We start from the raw sequence: 22,497 nt of genomic DNA on the forward strand, positions 1-22,497 counted from the left end.
ATTTTTCAATAAAAGTGTGCTGTAAAATGCACCATTTTAAGCCTGTATTTTAATTATTTAAAAAATGTTCTCTGGGGCTTAAATCCCCAGCACCTCTTCATTGGTTCAGGCTCCCTCACTACGCACGGTCGCCCTGGTATATTTGGGCAAATATGTACACCCCTCTAATTAAAAAATATACCAGCCGCCAATGGAATGTATAGTTAGAAAATGAATACTGCAAACAATTATATGGGGGCAAAGTGAGATTCCTGCAACCATTGCTAAAGAACGAAGGGAGCAGTTGCCTCCTTTCCTCCCCATTACGCGGAGTCTATATGTGATATCTCAGCAACTCTTTTTGACTGGCTATTATTTAAAGCTGAGATAAAAGCAATGTCTCTTCTGCTAAGTACCACCTCAAACGACACATCATTTGAATCTCAATCTCTGCTGGGAGTGATGTCTGCTTGAGCTCAAAGAATGCAGTCTCTTGCTGAGCGCATAAGGCATTTTTGCAACTGTTGAACATGAGTTACCTGGTTAGGGTGCACATTAACTTGATGAAATACTTGTATTGTCTTAAACCTACTCTGAAAATGCTTAATGTCACATTTTGTTTAAACCAGCTTGTTAAACCAGTTGGCCTGTTGACCGTTATTTCTTGTGCCCCCGCTCCCCTTTATTGTATTTTTGCCCCCTAGTTTGCTCCCCCCCAATACTAATTTCTAGAGACGCCACTGAGGATATGACACATTGCAAATATGAGCTTGTTTTAATAGCAGACAAACAAGGTATACCTCTTTTTTTCTCTGTGTTGGGTATTCCATTGTTCCTATTAGACTAAGACCGGGTATGTGTTGGACATCTTTGTATCCCTATTAAATTAGGATCATGCGTGTGTTGGACATTTGCATGGCCCTACTACACTTGGACCATGAATGTGTTAGTCCTCTTTGTATGCCTATTCAATTAGCATCATGTGTGTGTTGAGCATTCACATGGTCTTATTACACTAGGATCATGTGTGTGTTGAGCATTCGCATGGTCTTACTAAACTAAGATCATGTATGTGTTGAGCATTCGCATGGTCTTACTACACTAGCATCATGTGTGTGTTGAGCATTCACATGGTCTTACTACACTAGGATCATGTGTGTGTTGAGCATTCGCATGGTCTTACTAAACTAAGATCATGTATGTGTTGAGCATTCGCATGGTCTTACTACACTAGGATCATGTGTGTGTTGAGCATTCGCATGGTCTTACTAAACTAAGATCATGTATGTGTTGAGCATTCGCATGGTCTTACTACACTAGCATCATGTGTGTGTTGAGCATTCACATGGTCTTACTACACTAGGATCATGTGTGTGTTGAGCATTCGCATGGTCTTACTAGAATAGGATCATGTGTGTGTTGAGCATTCGCATGGTCTTACTAGACTAGGATCATGTATGTGTTGACCCACCTTGTGGTCCTGTTAGACTAGAAACAAGTATCTGTTGGGAACCCTTGTGGCCACTTACAGAGAACAGAGCGGAATTAAACATATCAATGTTTGGCCATCCTGGTAGCTCCGCTAACAGAGGACATGATGGATTTAGAAAACATGCCTCTCACTAAACTGCTCACAATTCTACTGTCCACCCCATACCACACACATCGGTTAGTCACTCACACACTGCAGGTAAGCACCCGCCGTACCCCTCTTTCCCACACACACTGACAATGTCTGAGCACTAGACCACTCCCAACAGTTTGCCACACAAAGCCCTCCATCAAGCCTCGACCCATCCTCGCTCTCGGTGCAGACCTCGTTAGTAGGAAATCATGATGGGTGCCTGAATCTGGGGCTCCCTCCTGGAAACACGTAACCCACGTGCCCTCACCACAAACATACCAGCGCACAGAGCTGAGAGTTTACTCCGGCCTGCACTCATCAACACACTGGGCTCTGCATCTTGCCTCTTCATGTCTTCCCAATAACTTCCCCTCCCCCTATAACAGCACCCAGTGCTAGGAAGCCGCCGAAATGGCAGAAGTGGTGCTATACAAAGCCGCTGTACTTTACATTAAATGTACTGTGCGCTGAAGCGATTCCGCATGCAGCATCTTAGTAAGTAAATACATATACAGGTGAAACAACTACACAATGACATAAATCCATGCTAGCTACTCACGTCGCTGATCAAGTCATTGGCTTTCTTGGCGTGCTGATAAGCTGGCGTGATCATAGCCGGGAAGCTGCCTTTGCCCCTCTTTTCTTCATAGTCCTCCATGTAGTCCTGAGGAAGACACAAGAGTGAGTCTAGGCACGAAACACACCCCCTCCTAGCGCTTCACGGGCCACGATGGACTTCAGCGACTTCCTGAAGTGCAGGTGGTTGTCGATTGGTCCATGTCAAACAGTGAACAGGTATCAGAGTTATGGACCCGTAGCTTAGATAAAGCTTCCAGCGCTTGCAGTATATGGTTTTTCTTAAGGTCGCGTATCGATCTATAGGATGTGCAAGCTTTTGCACAGATGTGAAGATGCATTTTACCCTCCTGGCTTGTCAAGGGGAACACAGGATACTGTTCACTACTGCAACCAAAGGAGCAACAGTTAATCTGCTCCTTGTCAACGTCCTTTGTCCAGTTTTGGGCCCTATTCCTGTTCAACTCTGGCCTTCTTTCTCTGGTCACTGGCTCCTGAACTTGGCTTACAATGGACTAACTGTGCTTGACTAGTCATCAAATGGCAACACCGAAATTGGGCTTTCAGAATTACATTTGAGCATACAAATAAGGTCCACTGAAATATGTAACAGGTATATTTTTTCTCATTCCTGTTCGTTACTGAAGTGCTGAAAACTGGGCCGGGTTGTACTTTTTGGTGGCTTGCAAGGCAATAGCATCCCTGTTCTCAGGTTGTTGGGGAGTGACAATATTATATGATTGCAAGATGCTTGTAGCACTGTAAGGCATGTGGGAAAAAAACAGGCTGGTAATGTCAGGGTTCAGTGGTTGTCATCACCCTTTTACATAGTCCATGTTCTGTGAGCCAAAACCATCACATTGCCTGTTCCTCCCATCCTTCCTTTGCTAATTGGCCGAGATCAGGATAAGAACCCAGCTGTGTAAAAATCGTAGACATCTGTTGCTGTTGAATTCCTCTCCTATTACCATTGATCTGGCTAGTATTTTCTGTTTATCACAGTAGTAAACTACCATATCCTACTGCCATTGGCCAACTTTAGATCCACTAACGGTCGATTCCCTGACATTGCTTATTTCAGAGCACATTTCATGAACCCTTGTACTCTCTCTGATGTTTTTGCCAAGCATGCCTGATACGATGACACAGGCTTAGCAGAAGTGTGCTCGCTCTCTGCTCCGTCACATGACATTATGGACATCAATGCTGCCCTCTTTCCATTGCAAGGTTCCCTGCGCCCAGGGTGTTTGGGGAATGCTTTTAAGGGGGCCAGCAAGCATGTCTGCCATAATGGGCTTGCTCCTCCTGGGTGTCATCTTTCTATAGGTGAACTAGTATTTTCCAGCAGCAAATCTATCAGCTCAGGTCCTCAGCGAGCACAGCTGTTTTGCCCTCAAACATTACGGGCAATGTGCTAATAGGATGGAATGCCAACTACCACAACTAGCATTCTGGGGCAAAGCCATCATTGTAGACAGGCTCTTTACTCATTTAAATTGTATTGATTCGACTTTGGCGTTACATTTAATGTGTCTTTGATTTGCATTTGAATTTGGAATTTGGTTTGATATATATATATGCTATTTCTGCTGTTTCGTGGATTAGCATCTTCTGTATTTTCTGTCATTGAAAAAACACAAAATCACACACTGAACTAACAAGGTGGTTTGCAAAACATCAATTTCTACCTACCCCAGTGCAATTGCGCTTTATACATTTGACACTTTATAGGGAAAATGAGGCGACACGGAGACAATCACTGCGGGCATTAACCATTCGTAATAGACCTGATGGCAGACATGAAAACGTCATGCTAAAATACAAACATATAGAAGTAAAAATGTCGGCCTCCAAAAATGAAGATTGAATGCAAATGTTAAAGGGCAAACTCCAAATGGGGGTGGGACATGGTGACGCCATAAGTGGGTGATCACTACTAGCCACCTCTACTCCTCTTTACCGTCACAAGGCACGGAGGCAGGGGAGAGGGCTAGGGTGTGCGGTTAGGGCGGGGCATCCAGAGGCGAGATCAGGGAAACGCTAGTGTAGCCAGCGCCTTGGTGCCCCTGGGTTTTGGGCGCTCTATAAATATAAAATAAATAAATAAATATGTAGTAGGGTGTGTGCAGCTCACACCTAGCTAGGAAGAAGTAACAACGCGCTCTACACTCACAAGAGGATAAAAACCAGGAGTAAGCGGCCGATGGAAGGATGTGGCGGTGTGCAGATTACAAAACATATTAACAAAATAATTAAATAAAGATCTTTCTGTAGCCGATATTGTTGTCGTCCTTATTTGTGAAGTCTTGATTTTAAAACAGAACCAGAATCTTATCAAAGGCTCTGTTGTCATCAAATAACGTCTTAAGTTTAGCCTGGTGTCATGACGCTAGAAGCACGGATGCTTCTTACATCTGGGGGAAACGATTCCCTTGAGCGTTTCTTAAAATTCTGACGCCTCGCTGGCGGCCCCTTGTGTTACAAGAGGCGCCGCGCAGCCAGTCGCCCCCCACGGCCTGTTCTTTAATGGGCCTCGTGAGTTTGGGGGCCTTGGGCAAACTGTGGAAGGACACTCCATGTAGTACAAGGGAAGCCCCCCCCCCACGCCCGTCAGTTTGCATTAATGACGGTAATGGATTGACTTCGTGTGTCTCAGAACCAGGGGGAATATTTTTTTTTGTTCACGCCACACTTCAAACCCTGCGCATCGCTGAACCTGCACACTCTGTGTGCTTGTGTTTTTCTTTTCTGTTGTGATTTTTTCATCTCTCATCCCCGTGACCTTGACTCCCCCGGCCCGCCTTTGAATATTAATAACGCTCATGAAAGGGACGGCGTGCGCCGCCCGCTATTATTAACATGCAAATCGGCGCGGGGACCTAATCCGCTTTTCAAGCACTTTCCTTTGCTTTGAGGCTGCGCGCTTTCATGTGGCGGAGAGGGAAAGTTTTCGGGAAGGGACAGGCCCACTCGCCGCGGAGCGCGCGGGAATAATGATGCTGCGTCATGCATTTTTAATGGCGGCCGGTCTGGGGGTGGCGAAACTAGCATCTCGTCCTCGCCGCCGACGCTGCGTACCTGGGTGAACTGGTTTCCAAGGGCGGCGTCACCTCCCAAGGTCTGGCTGGCTTTTCCGATCATCTCCTTCCGGTAGCGCTGATGGTACTTCACCTGGCGGGGGAAGACGAGAAACCAGACTGTGTTAGGTGCCTGTTGGTGCTCAGCTGTTCTCTACCACTCTTCAAGGTTTTCTGGGGCCTGGGTCCAAAATACCTCCAACCATCCCTCTGTAAATAACTCCCTACTCGAACCCTTCGCTCCTCTACTTCTAACTCCCTCAGGGTCAGTTGTTTTTCAAAGAAACGAGCTGGGGGTAGATCTCTGTCTTCGGTGGGGCCTCCCTTTGGAACAGCGGCCCTGCCAGCTTGAAACATGAGAACCATCTTTGGTTCCGGAAGCACCTCAAGACCTTCCTCTTCGCTTCTGCATTTGCCCCTCTTCTCTCCTGCTAATCTGGTTTCTCTGTCAGCATCGTGCACCTGGCCATCCTCTGTCCTTCGGGCCCAGGTACCTGCTCACCCTGCCGCCTTCCTGCACTGCCTACGGGCCACCGCTTGCACTGGGGTCTGTATCTGTACCCATACAGTCCCCCACCCACTTCTCTTCTGCACTTATCAGATATACCCTATCTGCTTAACCTAGTGCTTGCCACTTGCTGGCTGCACTACCACCATTATTTATTTATTTTTCTTATTTATTTATTCTGTTCTCTCCTCTGTTCCGCACTTTCCACCTCTCGCCCCTTCCATGCACCTTCCCCCTTTCCCATGCACTTGCGCGTTCTCAATGTCACTGGGCCTAGTAAGATCGTTGTTTTTGTTCTCCCTTGTTCCCCTCCCTTTGCCTGGTTGCGCTCTGAAACACTTGTGTACAAGCGCAATATAAATAAAATATTTAATTTAATTTCCAAGACCTTGACTCCTCCTTGATCCACCAAGTTGCAGGTTGCGGCACCTGCTCCCCAAGGCTACTGCTGCAATCCCTCATGGCTACAGAGACAATGAAAGCATCTGGTCTATTGATTGCCCTAACTCAGTGGTGCCCAACTCAGGCCCTCGTGCCTACAGACCTATCGGATATGATATGATATGTCATTTATAGCGCACCTGTACACAAGTGCTTCTAGGCGCGACAAGACAAGGGAGGGAAGACAGAGGGAGGACAAAACAAAGATCTTACTAGGCCGTGGGTCATTCAGATCGTGCAATTGCAAGGGTTTTCAAGATAATCACTGGATATCCGGAAAACCCAGGATATCAGGATATCCTCGAGGAATTCCCATTAGGATCCACTGGAGACACATTCATCTCATGATTATTCTTGTTGGATATCCTGAAAACCTGGCTTGTTTCTTGCCCTAGAGAACCAGATGTGTTCCACCGTGGCCAAGCGGCTGTAAGCCATTGAGTCCTGAGCTCTGTCTTACCCATGTTTTTCTTTTTTACCTAGGGATTCTTTTTGAAGTCCTAGCAAATTTTCAAGAGTTTCCTACTAGAAGCCTAGGGAATCCCTGGGCGAACAGTAGGCAAGGGCTCTACTAAGGTGCCCATAGGATATACATATGACCCTCCTGTATGAGTCCCTACATGGAAGTCCTATGGGTCTTTTAATAGTGATTCTTATAGGACTCCTGTAGATTTGTAGTACCTTGAGATTGAACCTGTTTCTGACTTTGTAACAGAAACCAAGCAGCCTTTCTGAGAAGTTTTATTAATGCATTCCAATACAGAGCTGGTCAGATAGCTCAGTGAACTGAGCACTTGCAGTGCTGTGATTTGTGTTCAACCTACAGGTGCCAGATTGGAATCATAACTGGGCTGACTGAGCCTTGCTTCTACAAAGGTCGGTACATGAAGTGCTAACATTGTCGACTAGTAACAATTCCTATTCACAGCACTAGAAAACAGCAAGCATCTTGGTAGCACGCTGCATGGAAAGACAGATTATTGTTGATTCTCTATTGTGACATACCTAGGGCCCGATTCATGGATTTCTTTGCACGGTTCACAGAAACCCAGATTCATGGAGCTGTCTGTGCAAAGATTATTTTTGCAGTGCAAAGTCTGTGCAAAGTAATTTTGTACTGCAAAAATGACTATTGGGGTCATCACAAGTTGGACGGTAACCCTTAAATGCAACGGTAGCGCTATTACCGCTGCATTTAAGGCTCTGCCAAATCTCGGGTTTGGCACTATTTACTACCAGCTCTGAGCTGGTGGGAAATCCACCGGGAATTTGCTGATTTGTCAGTGCTATTACCGCGTGGTAATACCGCTGACGGTAATCACACTGAAAATTCCCTATGGGGTCCAATGGGGAATGGAGAATTCCTGAATGGCCCAATGGGGAATGGGGAAGGACCGTTCCGCCAAACCCCTGATCCGGCATTAATAGCGCCAGACCGTGTGGCGGTAGCGTTATTAGTGCGGGCGGTATCCCAGTGGGAATACCACCAGGATACCACCCAACTTAAGATGAGTCCCTATGCTCTGACTTTGCACAGACCTTGCACTGCAAAAATACACTTTGAACAGTTCCATGAATCAGGGTTTGTGTCGGCAGTGCAAAATCACTTTGAACCGTGCAAAACAATACCATGAATCGGGCCCTGGCCTCTTGCAGGAAATGTGCATACAAATGTGCTATGGCCTTGCCATTGGAATTGCCTATAAAAATGTCCACTTCCACGGGAAACCCATCAGATCCTTTCATACCGGAAGCTCTTAGAAACTGTTATGTCTGTGCCATGCCTTTTTCTGATTGGGTACTAGTCACCCCGCTAATAAAGTGACAATGGAATTTGCCCAAAATAACACTCATTGGATAAGAAATAGTGCAAGTGTTGTAGGCCTGCTCTGCTGTGATTACCACTTGATTGCTAAATTCCACTGCCCATAATTACTAGCCAAGGCTTTCAAAGTGGTTTCCTGAATTTCTTGCAGATAAATACTGTGGAGCAGGAGGGGATAAACATTTAAAGCCAGCAGTTAAAAACACAGTTTGGTCATAATATATTATTATTCCTAGAGTATTTATTGAGCTCAGATCTAGCTTCGGGTAGCAACGGATCGGATTACAATCATAGGGGGATGAACAGAGGGAGGGTAGCAGGGAATTAGGGAGCGGGGAGCTTAACAGGGGAGGGAGGGCGAGGGTGGGCAGTTGGCAGCAAAGGATCTACAAGCAACCAAGGGAGGAGACAGTGGGGAGCAGATCACAGAAACCAAGCGCCCTTTGGGACGTAGATCACCCAGTCTCAGTTAGGGTGGGTGGACCTAGGTGTTAGGGGGAGCCATTCCTTCAGGAGGAAGGCCTTGAGCTCTTTCCTGAACTGTAGAAGCGATGGGGCAAGCCTGATGTGGATGGGAGAAGGTTCTGCTGGTATATTCGCATTTCACCAGCAGGAATATTCCCCCTGCAGCACCAGACCAACTATGCTTCAAATTGCAAGAGATCCCTGGACGAAATCATGCAGTGGTTTCCCCGATAAAGCAACTCCAAATGTAAGGGGAGCCCCACAATACAGCTCTAGGCACGTGTCCTATGTGAGACTAGGTTTGTGATAACAGCAGAAACTCCTTTTTTACCTTGCGCTTAGTACAGTAGCACTTTGCGCTGTGAACAACATGTTTCTCTATAGGCTAGTTTAATGGAACTTCATCCTTGGAAAGACAATAGTTGTATAAGCACAATCATGACTACTGATCTACAAGCTGAGTGGTGACAGCGCCAATTCACTGTGCTACCTGGCCATGTCCATATTGTTAGACACTAATAAGACTTCTACTGAGAACTCTTCCTTTCTTGGAGAAAGCCATATAGTGCTGCCGGAGGAAAGTACTATGAATCCTATAAAAACACTAGGATAAAAACAAAAGGGGTGGTCAACCAATGCTTTGCATGGAACTATTTTGAAGTGTTGCTTCCCTGGAGGAAGCTCACACTCAGCACGATTCCCACAGACAAAAGCATTGGAATTGGAACATCTGGGCCCCACAAGCTATTTTCCGACAAACAGGACAGAAACAAGCGCAAAAGAATGAGGAAAGTAATAATGGCAAACATCAATGTCCAATCTGAGAGCTGCATTGAAATCTCCAGAGACAGCGGTGTGCATAGCAGCAGTTGCAATCTGACCAGTCGATGATCCTACACAAGTAATGCAGCAGAGTAATGTGCCAAGAGTGTGCCTAAAATACTATGGGCCCGGCCTACGAAGATTTGCACTGGAGCAAATCAGTAAATGCTCAGAGCATCTCAGGTTTGCTGCTACCTCGTACCTGACCCTCAAAACTACAACTAGAGCAAATCCAAAGCTCCCTTTGAGATGCTGTTAGGAATCTTTGCAGAACGTATTTGCACTTGCAGCTCAATTCCAGGCAGTTCTAGATTTGGTCCAGATTTAGGGCCCGGTTCATGGAAAAGTGCGCATTTCTCCCACTACTGCTGCGCACCGTGAACGACACTGCGCAAGCCTGTATGCAGAATAAAAAATGTGCGCACTGCGTATTCAGGGAACTTACTGCGCAAAGTAACCGTATTCGCAAGTCGCACCCAGAACGCTCCCGACATGACCTTACGCAAAGCATAAACAGCCAGAACAGCTACATTTGCGCGCTCCCCATGGCGCAAATACACGCACCCTTCACACAGTTCATGGGGTCCCCCACAAGCAGGCCTACATCTCGGGGACCCGGCGCCGGGTCCCCATAACTGTTGCCAGCACCTTGAAAAAATGTATATGATACTTCGTAACTCGGGTTAAACTCGTAAAATCTGCGTGCAACCCACATAAATCATTCCTGCACCCCGCTGCACTGCATATGCACACTCCTAAACTAGAATGCAAACCCACCTCCATGCTGCAATTCCCATGTGCAAGTGTCTTTATGCCTGCCTTCGGGTGGCGTAGAGATTGAGGGATTTGCGTGGGCATTTCTATGCTGAGAGACTGCGTTGGTGGTTCCACAAATATGTGTCATTTGGCGCAATTGTAGGTGTGTGAGGGACTGCCTGTGGCCATACCTCGAATTGCCCAATTTTTTGCATGTTCTTCCCCATTTTCCGTGTTCCACCACCTTCCCAGCCCTCTGTGCAAGCCACGCCCGTGCTATGCATGGTGTCTCGCGCAAGGTGCTTGACGGCTTGCAGAGACATGCCGAGCCTGCACAAACTCCCCACAAGTCCTGGAAAATATACAATAGCTCTTCCTGATCAAAAGTCAGAGACTGTGGTGGTTCTTTCCCCAAACATAATGGTACGACTGCAGAGAGATCTGTGTTGATAGTGGAAATGAACAGACTTCAGTGATGAACATGACCCAAATAATGTTGAAAGAGATCCCAGCAGAAAATGTTCACACTTCGCATTATGAAAATACTGCCTCTGTGGCATGTCTTTCATCGAGTCTCATTTGATAACCCCTGACCCCCCACCCAAACTTTCAACAATCAATTCACAATCTGGATATGTTAGGTTGAGGGGGAATTGAAACAATCAGAAAGGTGCAATGAGAACAAAACAGCAACCTCCATCAGGCACACATGAAATAGCGGGGGTATTGCAGATCTCTGCACAGGGAGGCTTCAACTCATTATAAGCCCACATATCCCCCCTGCCCTTCAAGCACCCAAAACTAATCAACCTCAAACCTATAATTCTTCCCAAACTATGTTAGACTCCCAATGCATATATGAACCCCACACATACATTTATGTGTTGCATTGTTAGGGAGATTCCATAAATGTGCTAATTCCCTCTACCTTAGAGCCTCCACCTCTTTTGCTAAACTTTGGGGCTTTGAGCCTTTTAATTCTGGTTGTTTTCTGTGTTTATTGCTTTCATTATGGAGTTTTGGACAACTCTATAGGCATCATCGTTTCATGTGTGTCACACAGCACCCTCAGTGCAGTGACACAGGGAAGCCTTTTAGGCTGTCCCAAGGTTTAAATACCTTCTCTGGGATAAACTACTGTTTCCCAGAGAATGTAAAGTTAAATTGACTTTACTAGTCTTTTTAAATTCCTAGACCTAGCACACACTATCTTCCAGTAGAGTGCTGGAGGGGTTACCTAGTAGCCCCTATGTCTAGAAACTCATGTAGCAGTCAAATGCTACCCTTTCCTATCGAAATGGCTGGTGGCAGTGGTTTTACAATGAACTGCCATGATATTTCCCGACCGCGAACACCGGTAGCTAAAAATCATGGGAGCCATATTTTTCAAGATGGCATCTGAGCCCCCTTTGTTTAAACAAGTCCTGGTCTTCTTTTTTCACCAATTCTTTTTGGAAAGGACCTTCTAGAGTTTGTCTCTGTGCGCCAAACCAGGTTTGGTCCCTTTGTTTCTACACCTTTGGCGGGCTTCAGGACTGAAGACCACCTCTGGCACCCGAGTGTCTAGGGTGGGCAGGAAGTGAGGGAGGTGCCCGAAACTCTCTGTGCTTAGTCTCCTAGGACACCCAAATGCACTCTGGTGTAATTGGCTGGCTGACTGTCCGGCAAGGACAGCCACCCTGCTGGGTGAATGGCAGCTAGTCTGGAATGAATGGGAGAAAACTGTTTAATAGGCGAGTCTCTTGGCTTGGAAGGCAGTCGACCACTGGAACGAAAGAAGCAAAGACGAACTGGAAGAGGACGGCTGCTGTAACTCCTGGACCGTTGGTTTGCCCGGTGAAGCCCTGCTGCAGGTCTGAATCGAAAAGTTCATCTCGAAAGAGAAGCTCTTCAAGGACGACTTCTCCCTTTGAGTTGGTGGGACCAATCAACTCGTGAGCCACCTGGTCACCTTTCTCAGAGCTGGTTGTATTTTCCTCAGAGTGCTGCAGGAAAGCGAATAACCAGGGAGGACATCAGTTTGTGTGCTTGAAGACAGCTACCGGAATCGAATATTTGCCAGTTCGCCAGCTTTGTGACCAGTCCCCGTGCAGTGCAGGAGTCCTCCGACATCCTTCCTCTTGTCCCCATGACTGAGGCTCAGGCACCGCAAGATCTGCAGGAACTGCCAGGAACAGAAGTCCTCAGCTGCATCTTTTTCTTCAATATAAGGTACTGTGAAAACCCGACCGAGAGGACTTACCTCTCACTGCGAAAGTGCATGAAACTTTGGCAACTTCCAGGCCTAATGAGCTTGTGACCCAACATATGAATCTTTATTCTATGAACTACTTCTGAGTACCGTGGCAAAGACTTTTCCATTTAACTACCAGAACCGTTTTTTACCTATACAAGACTCTAGTCCATTGATTTTGGCCTACCTATTGCATTGAATCAACTCCTCTGGTGAACTCAAACTATTTGCACTGTTTAAGAGTAACTGTAATATTTGTTTTATTATCTTATGCTGTTTTGCTCCTACTTCAAATGCTCTGAATGCCATTTTGCTCCTCCTTCCACTTTTCCTCCCTCTGACTCGACATTTGATCTTCTCCCCAGCAGACCACGGTCGGCCTTCTCCAGCAGGGGGAACAATACACCACGTACAAGGAGCGGTACTTTGGAACTACTACGGTGGACATTTGGCGCAGTGCAATAGCATAGTATCATAACATAAGACAACAAGATATTGCACACTGTCTCAATTCAATTTGGTCGCATGAAGAAGGCCATAACCCGGATCTGGGTGCCCCAACACACAGTAAGATGCATCCGTCTGTATAATGCCAAGCCTAATGGATGGCTGACCTTCACAGTATATGAAAACCAGGAAAGGAGGGCAAATATTCCCCAGCTGATGAACGGGCAACGCATTATTATAGTTGACAAAATGAAATGATCAATTTCAGGGTCAGAAGTGCACATGTTTTCCAAGCCTCTTAACACATGACAGCCACATACATGTAGATGTACTGGATATTCCTGAGCTGCCTTAACATGATGCCAACTGGTGGCCATTTCTCTTGGTTTAAGGGCGGTGTCCTCGGGTGTCAGCAGCAGGAGGCGCCAGTTCTGGGGTGCTCATGATACTTTACTTTACGAGGAAGGTAAGTGTCCACCTCGAGTGCCCACAGAAAATGAGTGAATTTCGGAGAGCGTAAAATATAAAGTCAGCTGGCATGATTGGGCGAAATTCATACTATTTAAAATTCGCAAGATTATGCAGTTTTGTTCCATTTTATGCTTATGGCATTGGAGGGTCCAAATTCTGCAGTTTGTTGTTGTTTTTCTAGTAGCAACATACTACTTAACAGGAAAATGAAACTGTCAAAAAAGCAGGTAAGAGGTTTTGTTTAGTTTGTGACAAAAAGCCAGGCTTCTGAAACTATACACCTCTTGTTATAATTTGGTGATAAGTGCTTTAGCAAAGGGTTTTCCGTCCAAGTAAATAGAAAATTCAAACACTTAATTTCAATTATTTTCTTGAGTTTTCATCTCATTATGGTAAATTAAAAAAAACCTGCAGATAACTGCTGGGTCTGTTGCTTTGTGAACTAATGTTCACTACAAGGTTCTGTGCGTGACCTCATGCTCCCAAGTTCGAATCCCGGCAGTTCCTCTCAGTCCTTCATCCATCTGAGGATGACAAAATGAGCACCATTCAGCTGAGTAGCGATTAACATCTTTTACCACCGCCCTGTCCCTGCCCCACCCAGGGAGAATTGTGCACACTACAAATTCAACTGTTGTGTTATGAAATGTGCTGCAGATTTTCTCAGCAAACTAAGAGACAATTTGAGCGACATTCATTTTTCCTAAAATGTTTTGCAAGTTTGGGGGTGTTGAATACCGGAAAACCTCCCTTTGCAGAATTTTGTTTACCAACAAATGTACTGATGACTTTTTTTCTAATTTTGTTAAATGCCAGCAAGTTCAAGAAATTGGTGAGATTTAGTGCACACTTTCAGAAAATGAAGAAATGAAATGGCCCACTTCGCGAGCTCTCTTCTAGCCCTCCAGGAGCTAGATGTTGATTCCAAAGGACTGCTTTGATTCTACCCCACTTGTTGGAATAGAGCTGTCTGCTAGAGGGGAATAGACACAGAATCCAGCATTCACAATGTCATTAGCTTGAGATGTTGTATAGTGAGAAGCAATTGTTGTGTTCACACAGCCAAGGGCGCAAATGAAGGTAGAAGGGAGGGGGTCCCAGATCTGGACCAGTAGTCCAGCATTGTGCCCTGCAAACAGCTCTGTTACTGCACTTCATTCGTGCACTGCAGCAGCTCCTGCCTTACTATTAAATGGACTACACACCCCATCTATGTAGAGCACCTCACGCGCGTGCATGCGGCATCTCTGCTATTCCTGCCATGAGAACCCACAGCAAGCTCTAGCACAGAACATCAACACTGAATCCATCACTTGCAACTTATTCCAGTGCTGTGAAGGCCGCCCAGATCTAACAAAGCACCTCAGTCCTGTCTACGGCATGCCCTGCCATTCCAAGTGTGGACCAACACGCAATTCTCCTCGTCCACCTCAGACCTATTCTGCAGACGCCGCCCCCCTCCACCCCTTCTTGCTATCATAGCTCTGTCACTCCCCAACCAGCTCAGTGGAGGGACCTAAATCATGATTGCATCCACCTCCTACGATTCCACCAACAGAGCCTTAAAATTGCTCTGCCAATGTACCTCAATCCCAACACCGACATAACCCTATTCCACTAAAAGGAACACCAAGCAGCTCAACCAATGCACCTTAATGCTGCTATGCAATGCACTCAGCCATGACACTGCATAGCCGTACCCTGGTGACCTGAGGCTTTTATCAATCCCTATCTAACATGACATCATCCTAAGTATTTTGCCACTGATGACGTGAGGGTCCACCTGGCTGAAGTGGCTGCGAGTCCAGCATATCTGAGGGTGAAACAGAAAAGTCTCTGGTGTTTTAAGGGATCCCCCAGTCTGGAAAGTGGATGACTACATCATCAAGATTAGCACTGCATAGCCTTCACAGTGGTGCAAGAGATGTGCCACCAGTCTGTGGAAGGAGGTGAGCACCCATGGGGTCTGAATGGCAGTCAGTGCCATGATCCAGAAAAGACCCCCAGCGTTGGAAAGGTTGGTCCTCTCATTGACCTCAGGCACCTTTTGTGGGGTCCCCCGTGGTCATGTATTTGGACTGTGCAAATATTTTGATACAGAGCATGCGTTGGCGCCAAAAAGGGAAATAGAACTCATCTTCTTGAAATGTATTTGGAATTCTAGTTAATTAAAATAATCTAACATAAAATATGCCAAGAGTTGCCCGAACGCAATGTTAATATCAATCCATGCCAGTTAATGCCTCATATGCACGTTGCAGCCACTATAGCAAAGGTACTGAAATAAGATTGTTATGCATCTCATAATGTCTGACTGGCACATTACAAAAGCTAAGAAACGTAACATAATGTAACGAGTGCATTCAACTCCATGAGATGACACTTTAGAGGTGAAAAAGTAGCAACTCGCTACAGTACAGTACAGTGGTGAGGAATTACACCTTAAACCAGTGACTGGGTGATGTCTGACATTCACAATAAGGGGTAACTAAGGAGGAGGGTGAGTTATAATAGCATCTTCCCCCAAACTGGTCAGGCAGCTCTTTCTCAGAAACAAAAAGCCCATGGCTCCCATAAACCTTAGCATTTTGCTTCTGGCACTGAGTGGAGTCCCCAGTCTGCGACCTCCCCATATCTGCTAAGGCCAGGATCCTTGTTGAACACAGCGCACATTGCATCTTTTTCATAGGTTGGAAATGAGAGTGGGAGCGGTGGCTAACAGTGGAAAAGTGAGACACTGAAATGGGAGCTGTCTGCAGAGGCCAGTGGCCAGTGGCAGAGGTGATGGAGGAGAAATGATCGTTTTGCCTTGTTAGGCTTTTCTTGCTTTGCTATGACTCGTATTGGTTTGCTGTGCCTTCCATGCCTTGTTATGTCCCTCTCGTGCCTTGGTGATCCATGTTATGCCTTGCTATATGTGGCTTGATTGCTTGCACCCCTCACTAACATGCTCACCATACTACTTTCGACCATACTCTTTTTGTTTGTATTTACTGTTTAAAGCATTGATCTAGCTTGAGAGCGCCGGAGCGCTGTACAGGGTGTGGTTAGCCAGCCTTTAGGCTGGCATCTTTTAGTTTTAACAGAAGTGCAGTACTGCTACTCCCAGGTGTTACGCTGTGATTCTTCCCACTGGAATTTGTTCCCAAGCGTCCCATATCATTTTGCCCCATGTCTCCACTGTAACTTTGCCCTGCTGAGGTTTTGCTTACTTCTGCCCCAATGTGATTTCACCCCAGGAACCCAACACAAAGAGTGCTTATTTGTGACTTTGCCCCCTCGCCCAAAGTCATTTGTCTGACAGGCTCATAGATATTGCAATTTGACCATGTAGCATTCTAATTTGCTACTTGGGACCCCATCAGTACTCTGTCCTCCATGGAATGGGACCCCATCGGTACTCTGTCCTCCATTTTATTTATGAATATATTTTACATGTTTAAAGTGCTCACACAGACCACGGGCATCGAGGCGTTGTTACAGGAATTGTTTTGTTTTTTAGTTGCATAATTGTTGTTTTATTTTGTATTAGTTGCGTATTTATAACGCACTTAAACACCCGGAGGTTTCTAAGTGCGGACCCAGGGATCGAACCTGTGTTGCTTCGTGTTGTCTTGCTTCCAAGGCGCGCACGTTGCTGCTGACCTATTCTCCCACTCCATGGAATGGGACCCCACCGGTACTCTCTCCTCCATGGAATCGCTACTCTGAACACTCTGCTCTGGGACCACTCCCACCATCTGCTTGGTGCCCACCACTGCATGCTCCTATTTCTTTCACTCCTGCCTGTGTCCCCCCCACTCTCATGCAAGATCAGTCATTACAGGCTGTCAACTACCACATATACCGGCTCACATCAGGGTGCCCTAAAACATCTGCTCACAAGTACCTTGAAGAAAGGGCGTCACCCTAGGGGCACTCATATAGAGAGGTTGCCACGGCCGCACCAGATGGATGCTCCAGGTGGCCCACCGGATGCTCACCTAACCATCCCACACTTCACCCCGTGAAGACGTGCACTCAAATCTCGATTCCAACTCTCCATCCGTTCCTATCGTTCTGGATCTTTCCTTTGCCTTTGACATGGTCAATCATGCCACCCTGACAAATCGGCTCCGTGACACCCTTGGAATCACAGGCCTGGCTGACCTCATTCCTCTCCCACCGACCTTCCCAGGTTCAACTGGGTCCTTTCCTCTCATCTATCACACGCTCCACCTGCGGCATTCCTCAAGGCTCTATCCTCTTGCTGTGACTCTTCAACATCTACCTCACCCCTCTGGCCCACCTGATTTCCTCATCCTCTCCTCACTTCCAGTGTTATGCAGATGACACACAGCTCTCCTTCAAGCTTCCCTCTACTGCCTCTGCTTCCTCCTCTCTCATGCCTGACTGTCTAACTGCTATTCAGGCATGGTGTGCTGCCAATGACCTCTGCCTTAATGCCAGAATGACTGAGATCCTTCTCATTGGGTCCCATGCTCCCTCGTTCCCTTCTACCCTCTGGCTGCCCTCTATGGGTCCCCTCCCCTCAACCTCTTGTGGGGCAAAAAACCTTGGTGATGACTCCTCTCTCACCTGCTCTCCTCACCTTCCGGACCTTGCCAAGAAGCTGGCAGCTGGCATTCAGAGGCACTCTCCCTTTCCTCACCTTCCCCCAGAAACTCAGTGTCTCTAGAGCTCTGGACCTCTCTAGGCTGGACTACTGCTACAACCACTTTCTCAATCTTCCTTCATCCTCCTTTCGCCCCACTTCAACTCATCCAGAATAGGACTGCAAGACTTATCCTTGGCATCAAGCCCAGGGGCGGCATCTCTCCAGCCCTAAAATCTCATCCCTCAACTGGCCCCCAGTTGATGCTACGATCAAGTTCAAGACCCTCTGCATCATACACAAGGCTTTCTTTGGTCTGGGTCCCCGCTTCAACCAACTCTCTCTCCCTAAATGCCCCCTGCTAGAGCCATTCGGTCTTCTAGCTTCAGCTCTCTGCAGATCAGATGCTTCTCTAAGTAGAGAGTGGGGGGGGGTGAATCTGCCTCTTCTGCAGGAGCCTCCCTCTGGAATGGTCTCCCTGCCCCTCTCAGGCTTAAGGTGGATCTCCTTAGGTTCCGCAGGCTCCTCAAGACCCTCCTTTTCTCTTTTTCCTTCCCTCTTCCCCTCCCCTGCTAACGCCCTCATCTGCTTCAGTGACTGGTTGCCTGGTTCCCCCTAAGTTCTACAGGGCACTCTCCCCTCCCACCTTGTCCTCCCCCATCCTCACACTTAGCATGTGGACCCTCATCCCATGCAGACAAACTATTAAAGACATCCTCTTCAATGTCCCCTCTATTGACCTATGGACTCCACATCTGGTCTCCACTCTTTCTCCTTTTCCTTCCTCACCCATTAATGGTGCCACCTCCTTGCATACTTTCATCTTCTAGGTGTACCATTAATGTCTATCACAATGGCACTATCATGGCCCACGGTTCTCAACCTACCCTTCTACTTCTTGACCGGCACCTGCTATCTCTCATAAACTTCCTCCCGTCTCCTGCCACCCCTGCTTCCTCTCCCCTCACTTCTCCACCACCACTGATGGTAGTATCACGCCCTGTACACCCCCTCGGAAAACCTTTAAAGGTGGTAACCAGCTTCACTTAGCTACTCTGAATACTCTCTCTACTGTGTGACACTTCTCGGACATCTGACGTTTTTTTGAATACTTTGATCTGGACGTCCTCGCTCTTACCAAGATGTGGTTCAATGCCAGCTCGTGTCACTGCTCTAGACATTCTCCTTCCTGAGGGCTACAAAATCCTCTCAAAACCCAGACCTAACAGGCCTGGGGGTGGAGTGGCCCTGATTGTCACCGAGTGGATCCCTGTCTCCATCGTTCCTACTCAATCCTACTCCTCTTTTGAATGCCTCGTCGGTAGGCTTGGGGTCTCGCCTACTCTCTCTCTCACTCTCGCCACTATCTACAGACCCCTGACCCTATCTCCCTCTTCCTCCCTGAATGGGCCGGCCTGGTCTCATCCCTTTCAACCTCTTCTTCCAAACTTCTCCTCCTGGGTGACTTCAACATCCACCTCGACTCTCTTGAATCATCCACCGCTCAGATCCGGGTTCGCTGTGACTCCATCTCTCTCACTATTCTTCCTTCCGGCCCGACTCACTGCCAGCAACACTCTTGATGCCCTCATCTCTGATGACATTCCTATCTTCAATCCGGTCACCACCCCCCTCTCCTGGTCTGACCACTCTCTCTTTTTCTCCGACCTGGGGCACCTTGGCCCTCTATTAGTGCCACCCCCTGCACTGCCAGCCTCCTTTGCCAACATTTGACCAATGAAGCCAGTGTCAGTTGCTACTTTCGCCTCCATCTTCATCCTCCCTCACATCCCTGCTCCTGACTCTCCCGCTGACTCTGTCCTTGCTAACCTGCACCTTGCCATTTCCAACACCCATGACATCCTTGCCCGTGCCATAAGGATCTGTCTAAAACCTGCCACCAAGAACAACAGCTGGTATGACTCTGATCTAGCATCTCTGAAACGCTAGTGCAGAGTTGCTGAAAGCAAGTGGCAGACCCTGGGCTTATCCGCTGACAAACTGGCCTGCCGCCTGCTCCAAAGGCAATATCGCTTCTCTATCTGCTACGAGAAGTGGGCCCACATCTAAGCCGGCACATCTGCAGCCACTAACAACACGGCCAAACTTTTCAAAATCTGCAAGGAACTCCCCAATCCACTTGCAGTCTCCACCTCTCTCCTTCCTTCTCAGGCTCCCTGCACTGACTTGGCCTCCTCCTTCAAATCCAAAACTCAGGACATCCTGTCCTTGCTCTCCTCCTCTCCCAAGCCTGCTCGCCTGCCTCCCATGGCCCCCCTTCACCCACCCCTCACTCTCCTCCCTCCTGCCCATAGCACTGGATGAGGTTTCTAAAGTGGTCCGGTCTATGAAGGCCTCCTCCAAACAGGTGCTCCCCTGCTTCTCCCAAACCATCAAGGACAACATTTCTTCTCTCGCCCCGGCTCTTGCTGACTTTTGTAACCATTCCTTCACCATTGTCTCTTTCCCTCTATCCCTCAAGCACTCCCTTGTGCACCCTCTCCTAAAAAAGCTATCTGCTGATCTCTCCTGCCCGGCTAACTATTGCCCTATCTCTACTACCCCCTTCCTGTGTAAACTCTTGGAAAAGTTGGTCCTCGCCCAACTGACCCTCTACACTGATCTTGTTGGAGGCCTTCATGACCATCAATTTGATTCCAGGCACCCATAGGCACAGAAACTGCTCTCTTGAACACCTGTGAAACCATGTTCGCAAATCTTGACTCCAACTCTCCTGCTGTTCTCTCTATCTGTGGCATCCCCAATATCTATCTTGCCCCTCTTGCCCACTTGATCTCCTCCTTCTCTCCTCATTTCCAGTTTTATGCCGGTGACACACATCTTTCCTTCAGAGTTCCTTCTACTTCCTCATCTTCCTCCACTCTCATCTCAGACTGTGTGTCCACCATTCAGGCATGGTGTGCAGTGAATGATCTCTGTCTCAATGCCAGTAAAACAGAGATCCTCCTCATTGGGACACCTGTGCCCTCTTTTCCTCCTATCCTTTGGAAAACCTCTTTGGGCCGTCTACCCCCACCATCTTAGGAGGCCAAAAACCTCAGGGTCATCTTCGAGTCATTCCTCACATCATGGATGTCCCACTTCCAGCTCCACCTCCTCAGAGGCATTCTTCCTTTCCTCACCTTCTCCCAGAAGTTCAATGTCTGCAGAGCTCTGGTCCTCTGCAGGCTGGACTACTTATTTATTTTATTTGTTTATTTCTATCGCGCCAAAGCCCACAGGCATCAGGTTGTGTACCCTCAAACATGGACAACGATGGGAGACAAGACAGTCAGTTCATGGAAGTCACAGATGGGTTATTTGTTTAAAGAGTAACGTTTTTAGTTCCTTTCTAAAGAAGGTTGGTTTCTAATCTTAAGGGGCATGGGAGCCCATTCCAGATTACTGCTGCTCTGACCGCAAAGGTGCGTCCCAGCTCTTTGACTCTTTTGGAATTTAGGTGTCCGACTAATCCCTGTGTTTCGGATCTTAAGGATCGACCTGGTTTGTAAGGAGTTATTTGCTCTTTCAGGTAGGCTGGAGCTGTGCCATGAAGGCAATGATGAACAATAGTCATGGCTTTGAAGGCAATTCAATCTTCTAAAGCTAACCAGTGGAGGGACTTTCTCTCTTCGGAAATGTGTTCTCTTCTTGTTTTCTTTTTGATAGTTCTCAAAGCATTATTCTGGAAAAACTGGCACTGTGCAATGCAGCTCTTGCTAGCACCGGCTAACAGGGCATTTCCATAATCCAGTCTTTAGACGATTGTGGCCCAGGCAATTGTAGCACCGTTTTTTCACTCAAAACAGGTATAATCTTTCTCAATCTGCCTCTTTTCCTCCCTTTACCCCCTCCAGCTAATCCGGAACAGTGCTGCAAGAAGTATCCTTGCCGTCAAGCGCAGAGACTGTATCTCCCCAGCCCTAAAATCTCTACAATCAAGACCCTCTGCCTGAACCACAAGGCCTTCTGGGGCCTGGGACTACACAGTCTCCAACTTTCCCTCCCTAGCTACTCCCCTGCTAGAGCCCTACGCCCTTCTAATTCCAACTCTCTGACTGTCAAACACTTCCCAAGCAGAGAGTGGGGGGCAGGTCTTACTCCTTGGCTGGTGCCTCCCTTTGAAAAAGCCTCCCTGCCCCCCTCAGACTTGAAACGGACATCCTTAAGTTCTGGAAACTGCTCAAAATTCTGCTCTTCTCTACCTCTTTCCCTCTCCTGCTAATCACCCCACTGCCGCTGCGACTGGTGGCCTGATCCTCATGAATCTTACAGGAGCCCAGGCCCTTCCTCCCAGTCAATACCAGCACCCCTTTCCCCACTGCAATGCCCTGCGTGCCCCTCTTGGTGGCGCCACATCCCACCTTGAGAGTCACCTTCACCAGCACTTAGCCTGAGGTTCTCCTCCTCAGTTCCCCTCAGCACTAACCTCCCATGCTTGTTCCAACCCCCTCCCCTGCACTTCTCCTCAATGCACTTGCACGGCTGAATGCCACAAGGCCTAGCAGGACCACGACTGTATATTACTGTTTGCCATCGTTTTTATTTCCCCTGTTCCCTTCCCATTTAGCCTTGCAGCGCTTTGAACAATTCTGTTGTATAAAGTGCCTTACAAAGACGCAATAAAATAAAAATATAAAAATGCATTTCCTGGCATTTACCCACTGGCCTCTCGTTAG

General features: G+C 47.4%; 1 protein-coding gene across 2 annotated transcripts in view; it reads right to left on the reverse strand.

The window, feature by feature from the left end:
- Positions 1-22,497, reverse strand: part of NRAP (nebulin related anchoring protein) — a 515,982-nt gene that overhangs the window by 324,975 nt on the left and 168,510 nt on the right. For both annotated transcript variants that reach the window (XM_069611850.1, XM_069611849.1), the window contains exons 9-10: positions 5,258-5,350; positions 2,163-2,267 (exon numbers count right to left, since the gene is read on the reverse strand). In XM_069611850.1, coding sequence (XP_069467951.1) covers positions 2,163-2,267; positions 5,258-5,350 — 198 coding nt within the window. The remainder of the gene's footprint in view (positions 1-2,162; positions 2,268-5,257; positions 5,351-22,497) is intronic.

This window comes from Ambystoma mexicanum, chromosome 8, assembly GCF_040938575.1.
Source record: "Ambystoma mexicanum isolate Mex_15411 chromosome 8, UKY_AmexF1_1, whole genome shotgun sequence".
Lineage (NCBI taxonomy): Eukaryota > Metazoa > Chordata > Amphibia > Caudata > Ambystomatidae > Ambystoma > Ambystoma mexicanum.